This window comes from Cannabis sativa, chromosome 8, assembly GCF_029168945.1.
Source record: "Cannabis sativa cultivar Pink pepper isolate KNU-18-1 chromosome 8, ASM2916894v1, whole genome shotgun sequence".
Taxonomy (NCBI): domain Eukaryota; kingdom Viridiplantae; phylum Streptophyta; class Magnoliopsida; order Rosales; family Cannabaceae; genus Cannabis; species Cannabis sativa.
In genome coordinates, this window is record NC_083608.1 from 37,490,782 (window position 1) to 37,510,168 (window position 19,387).

A 19,387-nucleotide genomic window follows, 5' to 3' on the forward strand; every position below is an offset into this window, starting at 1 on the left:
TTATTTAAATAATGGTAATATGGTAAATAAAGTAAATAAAGTTTAGTAAAAGTCAATGAATCATAATAATTAGTGACATTATAGTAAATAAAAAAGTAGCATTTATTGTGGGTTAAATTTAGCACAATGCTATATCTTGTGCCGAATTCAGCACAACTTTTAGTATGTGCCAAATTTAGCACACCTTTTAGAACACTATTGCAATATAATTTTTCTTAAGTGTGCTAAAATATAGCAATACACCACTTTTTTGGCACTCTATTAGAGATGCTCTTAGGTGGTGTTTAGTTTGGTGGAATGGAATGGTAATTATAATGGTAATAATAATGTAATGAAATAAAAATTGTAATAGGAATTGATTGCTATGTTTGGTTTGTTGTTGGAATGAAATGGATAATAAATTGACAAAATTATCCCTACTTTAGTAAGAAAAAGTATAAAATAAGGATAAGATAGTCATTTTAAGTAATTGTAATGAGAATTCGTGAGGTATTGGAGTATAATCACTTTTCATACAAGTAATGTAATAGTGACTCTTCTTCTCAGACTGCCTCTCTCTTGTTAGTGATGTTCGAGATTCTTCTATCTCCTCTTGGAAGCTTACTAATCTGTTTTTGTATTTATTTTCTTGTCTGGATTTTGATGCTAAGTGCTGTGTGTTTTGGATTTCTCGTAGCAAAAATATTGTTGCTCACAATATGGTTGCTTGGGCTGCGTCCCATAACATCGTTGGGTCTCTTTGTGCAGGGGATGTAGCACCCCTTGTCGCTACTCATGATTAATCTGTCTGATTTTTTTTTTCTAGTTTTTATAAAAATTTTGGTTTCAGCAAAAAAAAATATAATAGTGATTACACTGAAAAATGTCATTACTAGAGGTTAAAGCAGGGGCAGACCCACATTGTAGCGAGAAAAAAATGTATATGTATTTTAATTAGTTACAACATATATTTGTATTAAAAGATGATATTTATAGACACAATAGTAACCTTGGTGTAATAATTAAGGTAGTTGGTAAATAGGTTAGAGGGTAAAAGTTTAAACCCCACTAACTACACTTTATATATTTTTTTTAAATTTATTTACGCCCCCCCCCCCCCCCCTCACTTTAAATTCTGGGTCCTGGGTTAAAGGCAAATATTAGAATTGTAATCATGATTCCATTACAATGTTGATTACAATAAACTAAATATGCCATTAGATTGGGGTGTTTTCGAACAAACTAACTACACTTTATATTTTCTTTTTAAATTTATTTACCCCCGTTCACTTTAAATTCTGGGTCCGTCACTGAGTTAAAGGCAAATATTAGAATTGTAATCATGATTCCATTACAATGTTGATTACAATAAACTAAACATGCCATTATATTGGGGTGTTTCTGAACAAATAATATTGTGACACATCGTTTAATAAATGTTAATTTGTGCCATCCGCAAAACAGAGGATTACGATGTGCTTTTTTTTTCTTATTTTTTTATTGAATAAAGGGAACAGTCTCCCATTTAAGGAAGGAAAAGCTTTAGGGCTTTTCTTCTTGTGAAGCCCAATCCAATAGGAGTTACCATTTGAGATTGAATATCTCTCGAGTGTTTGTTACTGTAGGTAACGTCGGAGATCCGCATCGTGGTTAGTATTAATTTTTGTCAATATTATTATATTTAATATTTCTTTATTTTTGATTATCTTTGATGTGTGAATTTGTTTCTTGAACAAAGGGCAAAGACTTTCAAATTTTTTCTCTTCAGAGGAATAGGGGAACTAAATAGAAGAACTCAGTTGTAAAATTCATTTAAGGACAATTATTGCATTGTTGTTGTTGATGTTGTTGTTATGAGTGATTAGAATGGGCAAGTTTAAATTATTTTTGTTTTTGTTTGTATAATTTACAATGGATTACATGATATATGCCTTTAACTTTAAGTAGTAGGTGTAAAGAGTATGAACGAAAGTGAAAGTGATAGAAAAGAAAAACTTTATTATTGCATTAATGAAAGATTACGATAGAGTAGATGATTATATATAGCCATAGAACAGAGAACTATTAAGCAAGTTTAGAAACTAATTCTATGATGGAATAACAAAACTAACTAAATTAAACAATAGACTCAAGTAACTAACAACCAGCTCAATATCCCTAACAAACACTAAGTATAGTGTTCTCTAACAATAGGAAGACTTTATAATTTTAGTTTTGAAATCTGGATACATTGGTATATATATGTTAACAGTGGTATATGTGTCTCTCATGTTCCAATTTTCGAAGACTATTATATAGTTCTGTTATTTGTTTTTTTTTTTTTTTTTATTTTGTATTTGGGCGTAAATTTTGTGGAAATCAATTTAGTTTCTACATTTGATGGTTTGGGCTTTGTGATTGTTGAATGTATTTCGCTAATTATCTAACTGTTATGTTATCCATATTGGTGGGTAGATGTATATATTAGAAGTTGGCTTAATCCCTCAAAATGGTGTTGTATTTTATTTGACGGTAACATAATTGTAGCTGACTTAAGCAATCCAACTTTTTGATAAACCTTCATGAACAATGATTTTTAGAAAGAATCATTTGTTTTTGTTCTTCCATGTATCACCTCATATCATGATTTAGTAACATATAAAGTGATGAGAAGTGAAATAATTATTTAGCATTCTTAGTGATATTACAGGTTGTGATACATAAACATGTTAAATTGCACTATAACTCTTCTATCTGCTATAACACTCTTTGATTAATTTGTATGCAAAGAAGCAACTCATTTTGTTAATTATCTACTATTTCAAGCATGGAATAATTGTCATTCTGAAATACAAATTTAGTTTGGCCATTCAAAGCACCATGATTTAGATTATGAGGAACAGCATCCAATTAGTAATTGGTATGACTCTGATCGATGTAAGTTTATCATTCTTCATTTGCATTTATAATTTTTCTATCACTTGAGAAGGATAGTAGAAATCTTCTTTTAATTTATATTATTTTTATGCTAATTTTAATAATGAGAACTTTTTTTTTCTTCCAGTTATTGTAGTTTCATTCTGATAACGAGCGGTCTCGTAAAGTGGTCAATATATCGAAATCTATGTCTATTTCACTATAGCATAATCAATACTCTCCTCTCAAATTTTGCAATTAAACAATTAATTAGTGATAATTAGGCAATTAAAAGTAATTAAGTGCGAATGAAATAGATGCACAAAAAATTGAGGAAAGAACTAAATCATATTAAAACAAAAATAAAGTGTAAAAAAATCTCCATTTACACCCTAATAAAAAGTCTAGCTATTCATAATCATTGTAAACATCTAATAACAACTAAATAAGAACATAAGAAAAGAGTAGAAGAAAAGAACTCGTAAAAAATATTGATTGTTGACCCTGAAAAGTGATCAACTGACAGCGGGATCGACATATCTGATGCTTGCTACATGTGTGCACAAATAAGAATAAGAAATAATAGACAACGGGATTTGTTCGGCCCCCTTGTGATAGCAGATAATAACCTACTCCCCTTTTAATTGTATTGATACTGTGTGTGTGTGTGTGTGAGAGAGAGAGAGAGAGAGAGAGAGAGAGAGAGAGAGAGAGAGAGAGAGAGAGAGAGAGAGAGAGAGAGTTAGACACTTAGAGAATATGAGATTTCTAGCAAAGAGGAGGCTTAGGCAACTTAGCTTTTCAGCTAGAGGTTAAGGCATTTATATAGGACGCCTAAACCCTAGGTTTACAACTTAAATCCCTTGAAAATATGATAGTTAGCTAGATATTTACATAAGACCAAAATTTCCTTAGATTCTAGAAACTTCTGAGCCTGTCTGTTGGGCTTTTAAGGCCCAATTCGCAGCCCACTTATGATGTCCACGTGTAGGTGTGTCTTGTGGGACCCACTGAGCAATCCTTGGCCAGCCATGGCCTTGTACTGGACAGGCTAGCCAGCCATGATACCGTAACCTGGCTTAGCTAGCCATAGGGTCGGCCAGGGGTGGCTGGCTAGCTCCCGAGAGCGAGTAAGACTGTCACTCAACCCCCGTTTGTGTGTCAGGGCCTTTGTTGGCTCAAATGCTGACTTAGCCTTCCTTTTGGTGAAGTGTACTACCACGTGGCACAACTTCCGTCCACATAAGCATGCCATGTCATGAGGATAAAAATTGGGATATCATCTGCTCCCCAAATCCCTATGCGGATGTTTGTAAGGATAGGGACTTTACCAGCAAGATTGATGTTGTTGGGACTGTAGTTAGCTTTGCTAAATAAAAACTTGTGTGTGTGTTGAAGCATTTTGTCTTGATTGTTTGATCTTGTTGCAATAGAAAAATAACTCATTTATGTATCTTTATGATGAGTTGGTGAAGTAAGTGAGAAAAAAAAGGGGCCCACATGTACATAAGTGAGTTTTGGAGGAAAATCCTTTTTTCACTTTCATTTTTTACTTTTACTTTCTCTTACTAGATTTTGGCTCTTGAAAAAGCTCCTCCTTCCCTCTAAGTGGTCGAACCTCTAGGCTTCAATCTCCTTGGAATTTTTGCATTATTTCAACAATCCAAGCTTCCCATCTTCGTCTTCATCAAAATCTAGTTACGGATAAGCTTTCTACTTCCTCTCTTTCACTTGATTTGAATGACTTTGACATGAATGCATGAATATTATTTCTTTTTTTGAACATGCTTTGATTCTTACGTTAGATTGTAATCCATTCGGTATTTTGATCCGCATGATAGCCTTAGGATGAACAATGTGTGATTTATTGATAAAAAAGAATTGAATCTGATCTTCGTTGTGATTCTTGGCTCTTTGAGTCACGAAGAACACAAAGAACACGAAGAGCATGTTTGAGTTCTTGAAAAATCACATATTTTGATCCATTCACATGTGGGCCTAGCCAGCCATGGGTGGCTTTCATGGGGTCTGGCCGGCCATGGGAACTGTGTCCCTAGGCTTGCCGGCCTATGCCTAGAACTAGGGTTCCTGGCCGGCCTCTAAGCTGGGTCTTGGGGTCTGTTCGACCTCTAGGACATGGAACACTGGTCGGCCATGGCCAAGGCTCCAAGCGGGCAGCCAGTTCTTTTCCCTCTTTGGACCACGGTTAGAGTCTTATGGCGGCCTTGGAGGCATATACAACTATGGCATAATGTGTGGTTTCTATTGGAAACTCTGTATAAGGCTAGATAATGAGTCCATTATAGTTAATTGTGCAATTTAGGACTTACTGTGTGTCCTGGTAATTGTACCTAAGATTATGCTTGGTCGTTGGTCAACCTTGTACCCTTTGTTTTTTCTGGAAGATGTCGTTGAAAGTTGTGTTGACTTGAATATATTTGTAGCTTTGTCAGGTTGCTCACCTCCCCTTATTTCTTCCATACAGGTAGTGATCGGTGGTTAATTGGGGAAGTGAGAGTTGTGTGGGTCTCCTACTCACCTCATACTAATGGCAAGCACAAAGAGACTTTGCGTAGGGCTCCCCCGTACGATCCACATGTGGCCATGGTAGCCATAAGGGGTCGAATCATAGTGGAGGAAGAGACTGCCCAGCCTCCTGTCGACGCTGAGCAAGGTGGACTCAGAGACTAGGAGCTCTTATGTAGAATCAAAGTTGGAGGAGGCTACTCCAGTGAGGGGGAGGAAATGTAGGACATGTTCTATCCTCCCTAACCGTCCCTTGGGCCATTATGACGCCTGAGGCAATCCGCTAAATGGTCTTGTCGCGCCTTCAGTAATAGGACTAGATCATGTCCTAGAACAGTCTCCTGTGCCGGAGATATTGGATTCGAAGCCACCTAAGACGAGGTGGGTTTCTCCAGCTTCCGTTCTTTCTAGTGAGGCTTTTGACAAGGTCATTACTAGTGGCCTTGTTGGGGGTGTTCGTTGTGAGAATTCTTGTAAGAACTGTAGGACGCACAGTCCCCCTACGGGCTAGCTAGCATGGTCAGAGCGCCATATAGAGCATGGGGCGGTGTTGCCGCTTCATCATTACTTCTTAGACGTTACAGCCTATTTCAGGATGTGCCCAACACAACTCATGCCGAAGAGCACTTAATATCCTTCGGCGATGTTCGTTTTGTACAGGGAGCTTGGTTGGCCTTCGCCTACCCCTTATGAGATTGGGTACTTTTTTGAGTTGAAATCTAGGCCAAAACAGAGCAGAATTGGCTATTTTTATTTCATCCATCTTGGTCACCAATGGTTGGGTGACACCAACTACAAGGCCATGTCAAAAGTATGCAAGTATGCTAAAAAATACATTATGGCACAAGGCCTTCGCGAAATTGTGCACCACGAGTTTCAACTGGTGCCGCTCTTCAGACATTCCATCCTTACTTTGGAGATAAGAGATAGAGCAAATCACATCCTTTCTTTGTCGGCTGAATAGAGAAATATTATCCATTTGACCAGTGTGGACAACTTTCAAATACATGGCTTATATCACCTTGCTCGTGGGGTTGCGAGAATGACAGCTGTTAGTGTGGCCTGCCCTAGAGATGGGCAAGGTCCTGACTTGGATGATGAAGAAGCATATTTGTCTCGTATTGTACAGAATCTTGAGAGGAGAGGGAGAGAGAGAGCTCTTTGTAGGCGCCTATCCCGCGGGGGTCAAGTTGGTGAGGCCTCTATTTGTATCGGGCCTAGAGGTCCAGTTTCTGATAGACCTACACACCCCGTACCCACAGCTAGGGGCAAGGGCAAAGTTGTAATTGTGAGCTCTAATAGCTCTTTTTCTGATGACGATGGTATTTGATTGTTTGGAACACCATACTTTTATTCTTGTGTTGAATATTTTTGAATGCCATCTGACTTTGCTACTTTCATTTTGCAGGCATGTCTTCCAGGATGAGAGGTCTCGTAGGTGGGCCTTTAGATGAGTCCACCGGTCAAGTGAGGGCCAAGGTGGTCAGGACCTCTCGCGGTGCAGATGCTAGTGGACCATCACTGCCTCCCCCTCCACTAGGGGCCAGCACCTACTGGGTCGCCTATAGTTCAGTCTGTCGACCAAGGTACTAGGAGGGGCGGTAGAGGAGAGGGGTCAGTTGCTAGTAGGAAGGCTTCTGAGTCAGCCACTCGGCGTATAGACATGACTATTCCTTTCTTGGATGAGGTATTGCAGGAGTTGGGTGAAAACATGTGCCTTGTTTGATCAAGAGTAAAGGCATATGCGAGGCATTCAAAAGTTTTGAGGTGATGATACACAATTTTTTACTGCAAGCGTACAGTGTTGTTATAGCAAAGTTTTAAAACTAAAAAGGTTGTCGAACCCACAAGGATTGATTATTAAATTTTACTAAATATTATAGTTTAATTAGACAACGCAAAATAAATTATAATTAATAAAAAAATAATAAGATAAATAGAAAAATAAATAAACAAACAACGATTTTTAATTAGAAAGTAAAAACCTAGAGCATTGGTTTCCCTATTTCAAACTATGAATCTCCATTTATCGATTATCCCAATTTATCTTATAATTTGTAGTTTCAAGAATCCTATTGGAGCAATGATAAATTTAACTTAGAATAACTAACACGATATCTCTATTCAATGTTAATTAAATAAGCACTCATATAGCAATATGATTCTCTTTAAATGAAACTCATAGAATTAGTGGAATCGCTCAATCTCACACTTTTTCTATGTCATGCAATTCTAAGTCTGATTTTAGATTACCTCTCTCAAGTGTAAAACCTAAAATCTCTATACTACTGAATGGTGATCAAGCATTACGAAGATGATAATTAGCACAAAATTGCATAAAAAAATAACAAGAACAAATATGGGAATAATTCAAAAATTTAAATTCATAGTCTAAAATAGTTTCATGAACACTCTAGAATGAGTGTTTAGTTCATAATCACAAACATAATAACAAAAATAATCATGTTCATAATTAAATAACTATATAAAGAAGAAGAAGAAGAAGAAGAAGAAGAAGAAGAAGAAGAAGAAGAAGAAGAAGAAGAAGAACTCTTAATGATGGAAGTTGATGATGATTGCTTCAAGTCTCTTCTCTCTTGCTCTTCAATGTGTTTTCTAATCTCCAAATCGCTTGTTTCTATCTCTCTAGTCGTCTCTCAATATGATTTACATGCTTCTTTATATAGGTCAACCAAGATAGATCAATCCTCTTAGAATTAGAATTTTTTAAAAAATATGATAAGTGCTACGTTATAGCGCTTATACCCTGCGCTATAGCGCTTAAGAGAAAAAATCTCGAACCCGTGCTGAAAATATCTTTTTTTTCGTAAAAGATCATTTTTTTTCCAGTCGGGCGCTATAGCGCAGACTCCCTGCGCTATAGCGCACAGCACCAAAATTTTCTACTTCGATCTTGCTTAGTAAATCATGCATAACTTTTGCGTCTGGACTCTAAATGGGATGATTTAACATGTTTTAGAAATCTAGGAACGAGCTCTATCATTTTGGGTCTCATAAGCTCTTCGAGAAAATAATTAAATAATTATCAAAATGGGCTCAAAGATCTCATTCAATCACAAAATATCTTTTCAGCACAAACCTACACACTTGAAGAAAATACATCAAATCTATACAAAAATAAATACTAATCCATCTAATAATTGACTAAGAATGAGTGTACAAATGTGCACTCATCAGGTGAGCATAGGAGGGTGGTTTGTTACGTAATAATTCAAAAGGAGATTTTTTGTTGAGAATTTTAGATGGTGTTCAATTTATCAAATAAGTGGTTGTTTCCATTACATATGGCCAATAGACCAACGTAATTTGAGATTGAAAAATGAGTGTTCTAGCCATATTAAGAATGTGTTGGTGTTTTCTTTCCACAATTGAATTTTATTGTGGAGTATCAATACAAGAATGATAGTGCATAGTTCCTGTAATGGTGTAGAAGGAAGTTACATTAAACTCATTGGCATTGTCAGTTCTTATTGCTTTAATTTTAGCTAAAAACTGAGTTAGTATAGAAGAATAAAATGGAGGAATGGGAGTTTGAAATTCTCATTTGATTTTCATCATATAATTCCAGGTAAATCTTGATTTGTCATCAACTATAGTGAGGAAATACTTATAGCCTTCAAGGCTAGGGAAGTTAAATGGTCCCTAAACATCTATGTGCAGCAAATCAAATAAGTTTGTAGAAAAATTTTATGAGATATAAATGGTTGTTTTTTTTTGTTTGGCTTGATGACAAGTAGAGCAATGAAACCTAGATTGTTTTTTAAAAGAAAACCCAATCTATTTATTCAATCCTGTCGAAATTTTACAAATGGATGACCAAGGCAATTGTGTCATAGGTCATTTGTTTGAGATACAGTATTGGCAGTATAATTAGATGGTAAAGAAGGTGATAGTGAGTAGTGAGATCTGGTAGAGGAGTGGACAAAGTCTAAACAGGTTCAAAGTAGGAGTTATGTGCAAAATTTGAACCTTGAATTGTGCCTGTCTGATTGGCCTAAGAAGTGGATTTTAATTTCTCTGATTTGTTCTTATCACCATAACCAGGGAAAATCCACGAAGAAAATAACACTTGTCAACAAGATGGCTATGTTTGTGACGGTGAGAGTAAGAAGGCCTAGGTTTCTTGCTTCTAGGTTAATTCAAAGGCTAAACAACAGTAGCCATGAGAGGAACTCTAGATCCAAGTGTTCTTTGTTGTTCTTCTTGAACAACCATGGAAAAAAAAATTGAAATGAAAAGTAAAGGATTGATGAGAAGAATTTGAGCTCTCAATGAGTTATAAAATTCATTTAATCCAGTGAGGAATTGAAGCACCTGATCCATGTTGTAGAATTCTTGTAGACGTTGAAGAGCACCACAAGTGCAATTTTGATGTAGGTTGGAACTCCTTAAATTTTCCACAAAGAGATTTGAGTTTGGTGAAGTAAAAGTTGATGGATTGATCTCCTTATTGAATACTATGAAGCTCTGCCTTCAACTGGAAAATTTGAGGTCCATTCTCTTAATTGAACCAATCGATCAGATCATTCCACATTTCAGATGCAAAATTGAAGAATATGATACTTTGTGCAATCTCTGGAGAAACAGAGTGCAAAAGCCACCACATCACCATGTTGTTACATCTGGTCCAAAACAGAGTGTAAGATTGAAGGGAATTAGTTTTAGAAGACTGCCATCAAGAAATGTAGTCTTATTTTTGGTAGCAAAAGCCACAGTAATAGCTCGATGCCAGGACTGAAACCTTGGTCCTGTGAGAGGAGTAGAAACAAGCAAAAGACCTAAATGATCTCTTGTGCTTAAGAAGTAGGGGTGTTCGCGGTGCGGGTGGTGCGATTTTTGACTATTTTTTCAAACCAACCCGCACATGCGGTTTTTCAAATTTCCCAAATTGCACCTGCACTGTGAAATTAAAAACCAGCAAAAATCGCACCGCAAAAAATAGTGCGGTGCGGTGCGGTTTTTATGGTTTATGCGGTTTGGACTATCATTAAATAATTAAACTATCACAAATACAACAAATTTTGAGCAATCAAAATACCATAAGGCTTGAAAATAAATATGAAAAAAAAAAAATTAAGTGTCAACAATACAATAATTAGTAGACTTTAAGTTTTTTTCTTTTGAAAGAATAGTAGACTTTAAGTTGAATATTCACATATTGGACCTAAATAAATATAAAAATTGGTATTTTTATAATATGCGGTGCGGTGCGGTTTGAACCGCATATTAACAATTCAAAACCGCAAACCGCATCGCACTGCACGATTTAGGAAAAATTCAAACCGCGACCGCACCACAAAAAATTTCAAACTGCATTTTTTTTTGCGGTGTGGTGCGGTGCGGGCGGTTTGAGCGGTTTGGGCGGTTTGATGAACACCCCTATTAAGAAGTAAGGACTAGATAAGTCCTCATGAGCAGGTCGATCTCAAGTTTCCTGGAGAGCTTGTTGATTTGGAGCAGAGGTACTTTTAGGATTCGGAATGGAATCAGAAGAAGTATCCACATTCTCATCATTTGTAGAGCTCCGAGTATAATGCTTGGTTATTATTGCGTGAAGAAGAAGAACTTGATCTTGAGAAGATCAAAGAAGAAAAAAAAGGAAACCGAATTATCATTCTAATACCATATTAGTTGAGAGAATGCAGAATATTCACCTGTTGTCCATCGACTACGCCTTCGGCCTGATCTTAGGCCCTGACTCACCCTTCGTGGACGAACCTTGCAGAGGAACCCTTAGGTTTTCGGGGCATTGGATTCTCAACAATGTTTGCGTTACTCAAGCTGACATTCTCGCTTTAGCAAGTGCTGCTCCTATGTAAGGAGCGAGGTATTGTAATGTGGTCGAAGAATCCGTCGTTTCCGCTACCACAATAGTGTATTTTATAGTTCCCTTTTCTTGTAAAGCAGTCACCGCCTGAACCACAGAACATGCTTTTTGAGTAATTGTATTATTTTCATTAATCAAAAAATAGAACTTAGATTACAATATATAGAGCTAAGCTCATACAAGGAAAGAAAAGAGATTTGGGATTTTGTTACAACTATGTAACAGAACTCACTAAGAGAAAAGACACGTGTCAAACTAACTAAAAGCTTTAAAGTTTGAACAATGGCCGCGTAAAGCTTATCTTCATCTTCTTCTCTATTATTTATTAGTTATTTGATTTAAATAATTGCAACAAAATCATGGTAAGTCTTTTTCCAACAAACACATAACATACTTCCAAACATAATCAATTTATGATTTTCACATGTTAAAAAGAATTTCTAGAAGAAGAAAACTTATATACCTAACACGAACACAAAAACAAACAAATACACAATAAAAAAATAATAATAAATAAATAAAAAACCTATTCAACTCAACCACCCATCTCATCCCATTATCCATTCTGTTCTCTCCTAGCGTTTCATCTTTTACACATCAAGTGGTACCATGGTACTTTTATTTCACATGTGAAAAATATTCTTGAAGAAAAATAATATACGTACCTCGCCAGAATACAAAATCAAACAAACATACATATATTTAACAAAAAAAATATATATATTTATCTATTAAACTCAACCATTAATCCTTTATAATCTTATCCCTATCTGTTATTCTTATTCATCTGCATTTTCAACTTTTTCTCCTTCAGTTTCTGAATTGGTAGTAATACTTACTCTAATAATGGCGGAACCAACATGGGAAGAACTCCTTGGACACAACAACTGGGAAGGCATTCTCAACCCTCTAAACCTCAAACTCCGGCAACTCCTCCTCCGCTGCGGCGACTTCTGCCAAGTCACTTACGACTCCTTCAACAGCGACCAAAACTCCAAGTACTGCGGTGCTTGCCGCTACGGCAAGTCCTCTCTGTTCAGCAAAGTATTTCTCCAAAACGGCACCGACTACGACGTCGTTTCCTACCTCTACGCCACAGCTAGAATTAGAGTCCCTGAGGCCATCTTACTCCGTTCCCGCTCCCGCGAATCATGGGACCGAGAGTCCAATTGGATGGGCTACGTGGCAGTAACGACAGACACGGTCAGCAAAGCCCTTGGCCGCAGAGAAATCTACGTGGCATGGCGTGGCACAATCAGAGACTACGAGTGGATCAACGTGTTGGGAGCTGATCCAGAGTCTGCCAAGCCTTTGTTGAGTAGTGAAGATGAAGATGATGAAAAGAATCAAGCTCGGGTCATGAGAGGTTGGCTTACCATATATACATCGGACAATCCAAATTCCCCATTCGTGAAAACAAGCGCACGAGTTCAACTTTCGACCATAATCAAGAGCTTGATAAACAAGTACAGAGACGAGAAACTGAGCGTAGTTATCGCCGGGCATAGTCTGGGGGCCAGTCTGGCTGTTATAAGCGCATTTGATATAGTTGAAAACGGCGTCGTTCCAAAGGAAATTCCAGTCTCTGCTTTTGTCTTCGGATGCCCTCAAGTGGGGAACAGAGAGTTTAGAGAAAGGGTGGAAAGTCATCAAAATCTTAAGATTCTCCACACAAGGAACACCATTGACCTCATAACATTGTATCCAGGGCCACTGCTTGGGTACGTGGATATTGGGACCGAGCTGCGGATTGATTCTAGAAAGTCAGAGTACTTGAAGGCGTCGATGGTGCCAGGAGACTGGCACAACTTGCAGGGGATTTTGCATGTGGTGGCGGGTTGGAATGGGAAAGATGAGGAGTTTGAGCTGAGAGTGGAGAGGAGCTTGGCATTTGTGAACAAGTCTTCGGGGTTTCTCAAGGATGATTACTTGATTCCAGATTCCTGGTGGGTTGAGAAGAATAAAGGGATGGTATTTGATCAAGCTAGTGGGGACTGGGTTTTAACTTCACCTGGTGATGAAGATTTGCCTGTGCCTGAGTTTTGACTTTTAAGTAGTAGTAACGCCATCTACGGTCTACCTTTATTTTTGTTTGTTCTCAAAACTTGTATTAATTCTAAATCTCTGCCACCCACCAGAAAAGCCACGCCCCATGTGAGATACAAATGTTAATGTTGCTTAAGAAGCTGTTGGATTGTTTGAATGCTTTTTATTAGTAAATTAATATTTTTTGGCTTTATATATAATTGTTAATATTGTACTATATATAATAATTATAATAATAATAATAATAATAATAAAAATAAAAGTGATGGTTGTCTTATAGAGTAAGTAAAAAATATAAAGCGATAAAAAAAAAGAAATAAATAGAAGTTTGCTTAGAGAAATGTGATAGGTCGCAGTAATACATATTACATTTTAACGTTAAGTGTGTAAATTGATGTCATGGATGGAGTTAATGGAGTTAACGTGGCTGTCAATTCATTAATTGATGTGGCATTTTTTGATTGGATGGACAGAAAAATTGACAGGAAATTTAGCCAGACAATCTTGATCCTTCTATTTGTGCTTTTGATCCTGAAAAGGAATTTGTAAAAATAGACAAGCAAAAACTATAAATATAGCTGTGTTAATGAGAGCATTGATAGGCACTAAAACAATTCTAGTGTTGTTCGTTAGAGTGCTTTTACTAATAGTACATATACAATGTGATCTAGTTTGTAAGACCAATAATCTTACGTGAAGTGTTACCTAAAAAATCATTAATTTATATAAAATATATATTTTAAGATGATATACCGAAAATGCTAAGTTGGGCGTGGTATGACTCATAGTTTACTTCATCATCCTTCAGGTAATGTTTTGTTACACTTTATTGTATTTGATGAGATTGCTAAATGCCTTGCCTTGCATTAATTTAGAAGGCTCATTTTTTAAGTCCAGGATAGATAGAGGGACGTTTACGGGTTCTTACACCAACTCTCAGACCAAGAGATCTAATTATTATCTCTTTTCTTGTAATATTATAAAAGTAAAATAGGAAGCTATACCTTTGAATCTAAAAGAACGTGAAACAAAAGCCTGGTATAAAAGTGAGACATGCATATGCGGTCCACAACTGATATACTATATTGCCAACACAATGCATAATGCTCTTGTTCTTGATGGAAAGAGGAAAGCATTAGAAAGACTGAAGATTTTCCAACTAAGAGTCATCACACCAGAAAATTTAGAGAACCATTCTTGCAAAACATAGGTTTCTGCACATAAAGTCTTGTCTTCGGAAGATTAGCTATTACAGATTCATGCGTAAAACTTCAACCAAACACAGCATAGGTGAAGCTTTCCTCCATTGTTAATTTTCAAAGATTACTTTATTTCTTTCCCCGTAATTTCACACCAAGAGCTCTCTCTAGCTTTGTTATGATCTGCTGATTTGGTATTGCTTTACCAGATTCGTACTCCTGGATAATTTGGGGCTTCTCATTGATAATCTGCCAAAAAATTGAAAAATTATAGACGATATCAATAATATATACATATATATAATGCGCTAATGAGTAGCATTTTGGTAGTAGAATAAGAGGGAGAGAGGGTGGTCTACCTGAGCGAGCTGGGACTGGGTGAGCTTCTTGTCCATCCTAGCTTGCATTATAGCTTTTTTCAGCTCCGTGGGTACACGATCATCTGTACTTGAAATGATATACATGTTATGCAAGGAAATCCCAACCCAACAGATACAAACATGACTCGAAACCATATCATTTAGCCAAATAGCATATAGCTATACAAATTCATTCAACTCAACATCTAAACACAAAGAACATAGCAACATGATTTAATAAAAAAAAAAAGCAATTGAATTAGAATGAGAAAGTAAAATTGGAATAGGTTTATTAATTGAACAACACCATGAAAAAACCACTGATTCGTTAGACATCCTTAGTCGTATAGTAAGGAAACCAACACATTACTAAGCAGACAATGAAAGGAACGCTGATTCAATGAAAACCAATACTTGCACTTTAAGAAAGCCAATGGTACCTTCTTCAAGCTCCATCATATTACCAAAAGGTAAAATAATAAGCATACACAATTGAATACTACAAATGAGCCGGCAGACTAGTACCTGCTCTGAGAAATCATTTTCTAGTTGAACTGTGAAAGTAATGATATATTTCCCCTTTGAAAGAATAACCAAACAACTTTTTTATAGTCTTCCACTTTTGTCAGTAATTAATGAAACATACTATTTCCTCAACCAAAACCACATGCCGTGCTTATCCTTGTTGCAGTAGATAAATATCAATGATGACTAATTATCATGCACCAAATTTATTATAAACGCAAGAGAAGAATAAAAAAAAAACTGTGACGTGTTTAACAATATAATACTAAGAGCATAAAAGAGAAGCACAGAGAGACACTGAGAATAAACAAATTGATTAGTAAAAGCGAAATATTTTAAATTCACACCGCCATACAAATTCCAACCAGAACATCTAAAACTGCAATACCAGCCAGGTGTTAAAGACTATCAACTTAATTGTAAACCAACAAAAGCAGGCAAAAATAGATTGTCTTGTTTGTTTTCTAAATCATACAAAGCATGGAAAACAAACAAATGAACAATTCAACAAATCAGAGAACAAAGCAAAGTCAAACTAACTCACGAGCAAGGTTTTCTGTTTCATCATCGAGCTTCCTTGTGTTCAAGGATGTGCTACTAGAGGCAGCTTTGTTTGTTCCTCCGGTAGCTGTATCAAATAAGGGGGAAAGGTCAGAATATAGGAATGGTGAAAATCTCCGGCAAACCAAACGCAAACCCACGAGAGTTTTAATAGAAATCAAATCGACATATATGCAGACAAAAATAGTTAAGTTTATGCACTTAAGGTTCTGGAACAACGGTAACATACAAGATCTCTTCAGTAATCCAATTTGAAAATGCAAACAAATTTCCGAAAATTCATATAAACATAGAAATTAAGAAATATTAATATGTATAAAAATTAAACAAAATTCTAAGTGAATTTCTCAGAGAACGAATACAGAACAGTAAATTCGAAATAATTACCAATCACGACTCAAAATATATGTTTGGGTACAACCTTTAACAAATCAGATAAATAATAATTTTTAGATTATATGTTTTACATTTCTGTTTCATTCATGTCATGTACGATGAAAATAAACAGAATATATAAAATGAAAAGAATATAAAACAGAAATACTAACATTTTTTTAGAGTTTCAATCTCAGCACCGGCCCGGCGAGCGGCGTTGACGGCTTTCTCGTCTTTCTTGGCGGCAGCGTTAGGTGCCTTCTTCCTGACAACGACGGGCTCCCAGTCCTGAGTGATGTGTCCTGACATGGCTATGGATATGGCTTTTGATTGAGCTTTCTCTCTCTCACTCTCTTTCCTCTATCTGTTGAACTAGGGCTTTGTGGAAATGAAATTTGGGGATATCTCCTTTCTGATGACTATGCTTGGTCTGTACGCCTGGATTAGTTTATATACTCCCCTAATCCCAGATTCTCTCGCTCACTGATATTTTTCGGCTGTCAAAAGTTGTGGGCTACTCTTATATATATCCAGCCTAACATTCAGCCCAAAAGTTCATAGTGATCAAACGAAAATTTACAAAAATACTGAAATTTGAGATAATTTTTACAAAAATACTGTCATACGGAAATATTTTTAAAAATATTGTATTTTTATAAAACACCAGTAAACACAAAACAACTAAAAACAATAGTGGAACAACTAAAAAAACAACAGTAGAACAACAGTGAAAACTTAACACAGTACACAGTATAAAACTTACACAGTATTTTTGAAGAAAAAAACATAGTATTTTTGACAAAAATTCTACCCCACAATATAAAAGTAAAAAAAATAAAAATTTAAGTATGTGGTAATTATCTCATCATAAAAACTATCAGGCGCAATTATTACCGAGTCACACCAAGCCTATGACCCAAAAAATTCATATAAAATGAAAAGTTCCACCTCACAAGACACATGAATTTAAAACATACCAATTACCAACCATATTAGCATCATCAAAATTATGCTATTTATAAATAAGAATAACCTCTATATTGTAATTAGTTATACATTTTTTAAGTCCCGTATTAATAAAATATACCTCTATATAAGAATAATTAGATCTTAAATAAATATATACATATATTTTATAAATTTACTTATGTAAAATTAATAATTTTATTTCAAAATATAGTACATGTATAAATATTATATGTACTCGAAAATAATTTTAATATAATATAGTATTAAGAATTGTTTATTGGTATTTTTGTTACATTGATATTTTTTGATATTTTGATTTTTTTTTTCAAGTGTAACTCTATTTAGTTATAACCTCTCAATTAGAATATTATTTTCTTGGTCCCAAGTGTATTCTTGAATAGAGGTTCTACTGTATTACATTTTGGTTCCAATTATACTTTTGCATTTAAAAAAGGGTAAATACTATTTTAGACCCTGTATTTTATAAAAGTTACCAATTAGACCATCTGTTTTGTTAAATAACAAAATAGACCTTGTATTTTCTAAAATGGTACAAATAAGACCCTGAATTGATTTTTTTTATCAAAATAAAATTTAATCGTAATCCGATCTAAAAGTGTTATGACAAAAATATTTATATGTTCTGTATTTATTTATATTATAAATTGTCTTTAAGTTGATTGTATTAAAAAAAAGTTGTCAAAAATTAAACTCAAGATCCTATTTTTACTATTTTGAAAAATATATGGTCCTTTTTGTCATTTTACAAAACAGAGAGTCCAATCAATAACTTTTGCAAAGCATAGGATTCAAAATGGTATACCCTTTCAAAAACACATTTCTCTCTCTAACTCTTTCGACTCTCTCTCTTCCTCTCCATTAGCCTGAAACCTTTGAAACCCCCAAAGGCCTCCACCACCAAGAGACATTGAATGATTGATCACTCCGACACAATTACTTAACTTTTACAGAATATTTTAATTAATTAACAGAATATTCTATATAAAATGTGGCTACGTGACAAAATTCTTAGTTTAACGGTGTTTTTAGATTTTCTATGTTAACTTTAACGAAATATCCCAATTACTTAATAGAATATTCTTTAGGGTGATTCTACAATGCACGGATGTACTCATATACCCTTAAAAAAAAAATTAGTCTAATTTTTTTTCATATTCATGTACGTTATAACTATTTAAGATAACCTACAAAATTTTAAGAAATTCCGAATAATTTACAATATAGAAAATAATATTCAGGCAGTCTATTTTACACGCGTATAAAATAAAATAGTCACTTGTGCAATACATTATTTGAACGTAATTTTCGGCATATTAAACTTTTTCAAATTTCTTAAAATTTTGCAGGATGTCTTAAATAACTATAACGTACATGACCATGAGAAAAAATTTGACTAAAAAATTATTTCGGGTGCTAAAACAAATAAGAGTGCATCAATGTATCTATTTTAAAGGGGTGCATTGTAAAATTTCCCTATTATTTATTAATTTTATAATATTCTTATATATATTTAAAAAATAAAAATTATGTAAATTTTTTATATAAAAAAGTTTAATTTTATTATATATATTTAATCATAAAAATTATATCTATATATAACCACATCTATATATAAAATATATATTTAAATCTTAATTTCATGATAAATTTTTTATTTTAAAAATGATTAATAATATTGTTCAAAAAAATTGATAATGATATATATATGCTTCTAGTAATTTGTACACTTTATCATAACCATACTCTGTTACTTACAAATTATAAAAATGTATCTATCATTATCATTATTTTTTTAAATATATGTTTAGACATAATATATAAAATGTATTTTAAAAATAATTAATTTTCTAATCAAACTCAAATTGTATCAAAATATTTTCTAATATAATCTTTTTATATGGAGATCAATATAAAATACGTATAACAATAAAATTTATTTTTTTATATACATATAAATTACGTATATATAATTACATCTAAAAGCACCCAATATAGCCTGAATAGTTAAAAAAAATTCTCAAAAATTAAAATTTCAATTTTTATTTTAAAAATTAAAAAATAAAAATACATTATCTAATTAAAAA

At 34.5% G+C, this 19,387-nt stretch overlaps 2 protein-coding genes and 1 long non-coding RNA gene across 3 annotated transcripts; 2 read left to right on the forward strand and 1 right to left on the reverse strand.

Moving 5' to 3' along the window:
* The first annotated feature begins 482 nt into the window (after nt 1-482).
* On the forward strand, nt 483-7,288 carry LOC133030292 (uncharacterized). Its single transcript, XR_009684142.1, has 2 exons — nt 483-1,628; nt 6,809-7,288. It is a non-coding gene; the product is annotated as an uncharacterized LOC133030292 (long non-coding RNA).
* A 4,424-nt stretch (nt 7,289-11,712) lies between these two features.
* LOC115701058 (phospholipase A1-IIdelta) lies at nt 11,713-13,487 on the forward strand. The gene has a single exon (XM_030628749.2). It carries the CDS (start codon nt 12,095-12,097, stop codon nt 13,292-13,294), a length of 1,200 nt encoding a protein of 399 aa, XP_030484609.2. The 5' UTR covers nt 11,713-12,094; the 3' UTR covers nt 13,295-13,487.
* An 867-nt stretch (nt 13,488-14,354) lies between these two features.
* LOC115701080 (multiprotein-bridging factor 1b) lies at nt 14,355-17,125 on the reverse strand. The gene is made up of 4 exons (XM_030628778.2): nt 16,487-17,125; nt 15,922-16,005; nt 14,853-14,935; nt 14,355-14,742 (listed from the first exon to the last, which is right to left on the reverse strand). Exons 1-4 carry the CDS (start codon nt 16,620-16,622, stop codon nt 14,623-14,625), a joined length of 423 nt encoding a protein of 140 aa, XP_030484638.2. The 5' UTR covers nt 16,623-17,125; the 3' UTR covers nt 14,355-14,622.
* Between the last annotated feature and the right edge of the window lie 2,262 nt (nt 17,126-19,387).

Coding starts and splice junctions, on each gene's coding strand:
- LOC115701058 (XM_030628749.2), top strand. CDS start 12,095: ATGGCGGAACCAACATGGGAAGAACTCCTTGGACACAACAACTGGGAA.
- LOC115701080 (XM_030628778.2), bottom strand. CDS start 16,622: ATGTCAGGACACATCACTCAGGACTGGGAGCCCGTCGTTGTCAGGAAG. Junction 16,006..16,486: donor GATTGAAACTCTAAAAAAAT/GTTAGTATTTCT, acceptor TATTTGATACAG/CTACCGGAGGAACAAACAAA. Junction 14,743..14,852: donor CCCAGTCCCAGCTCGCTCAG/GTAGACCACCCT, acceptor ATTTTTTGGCAG/ATTATCAATGAGAAGCCCCA.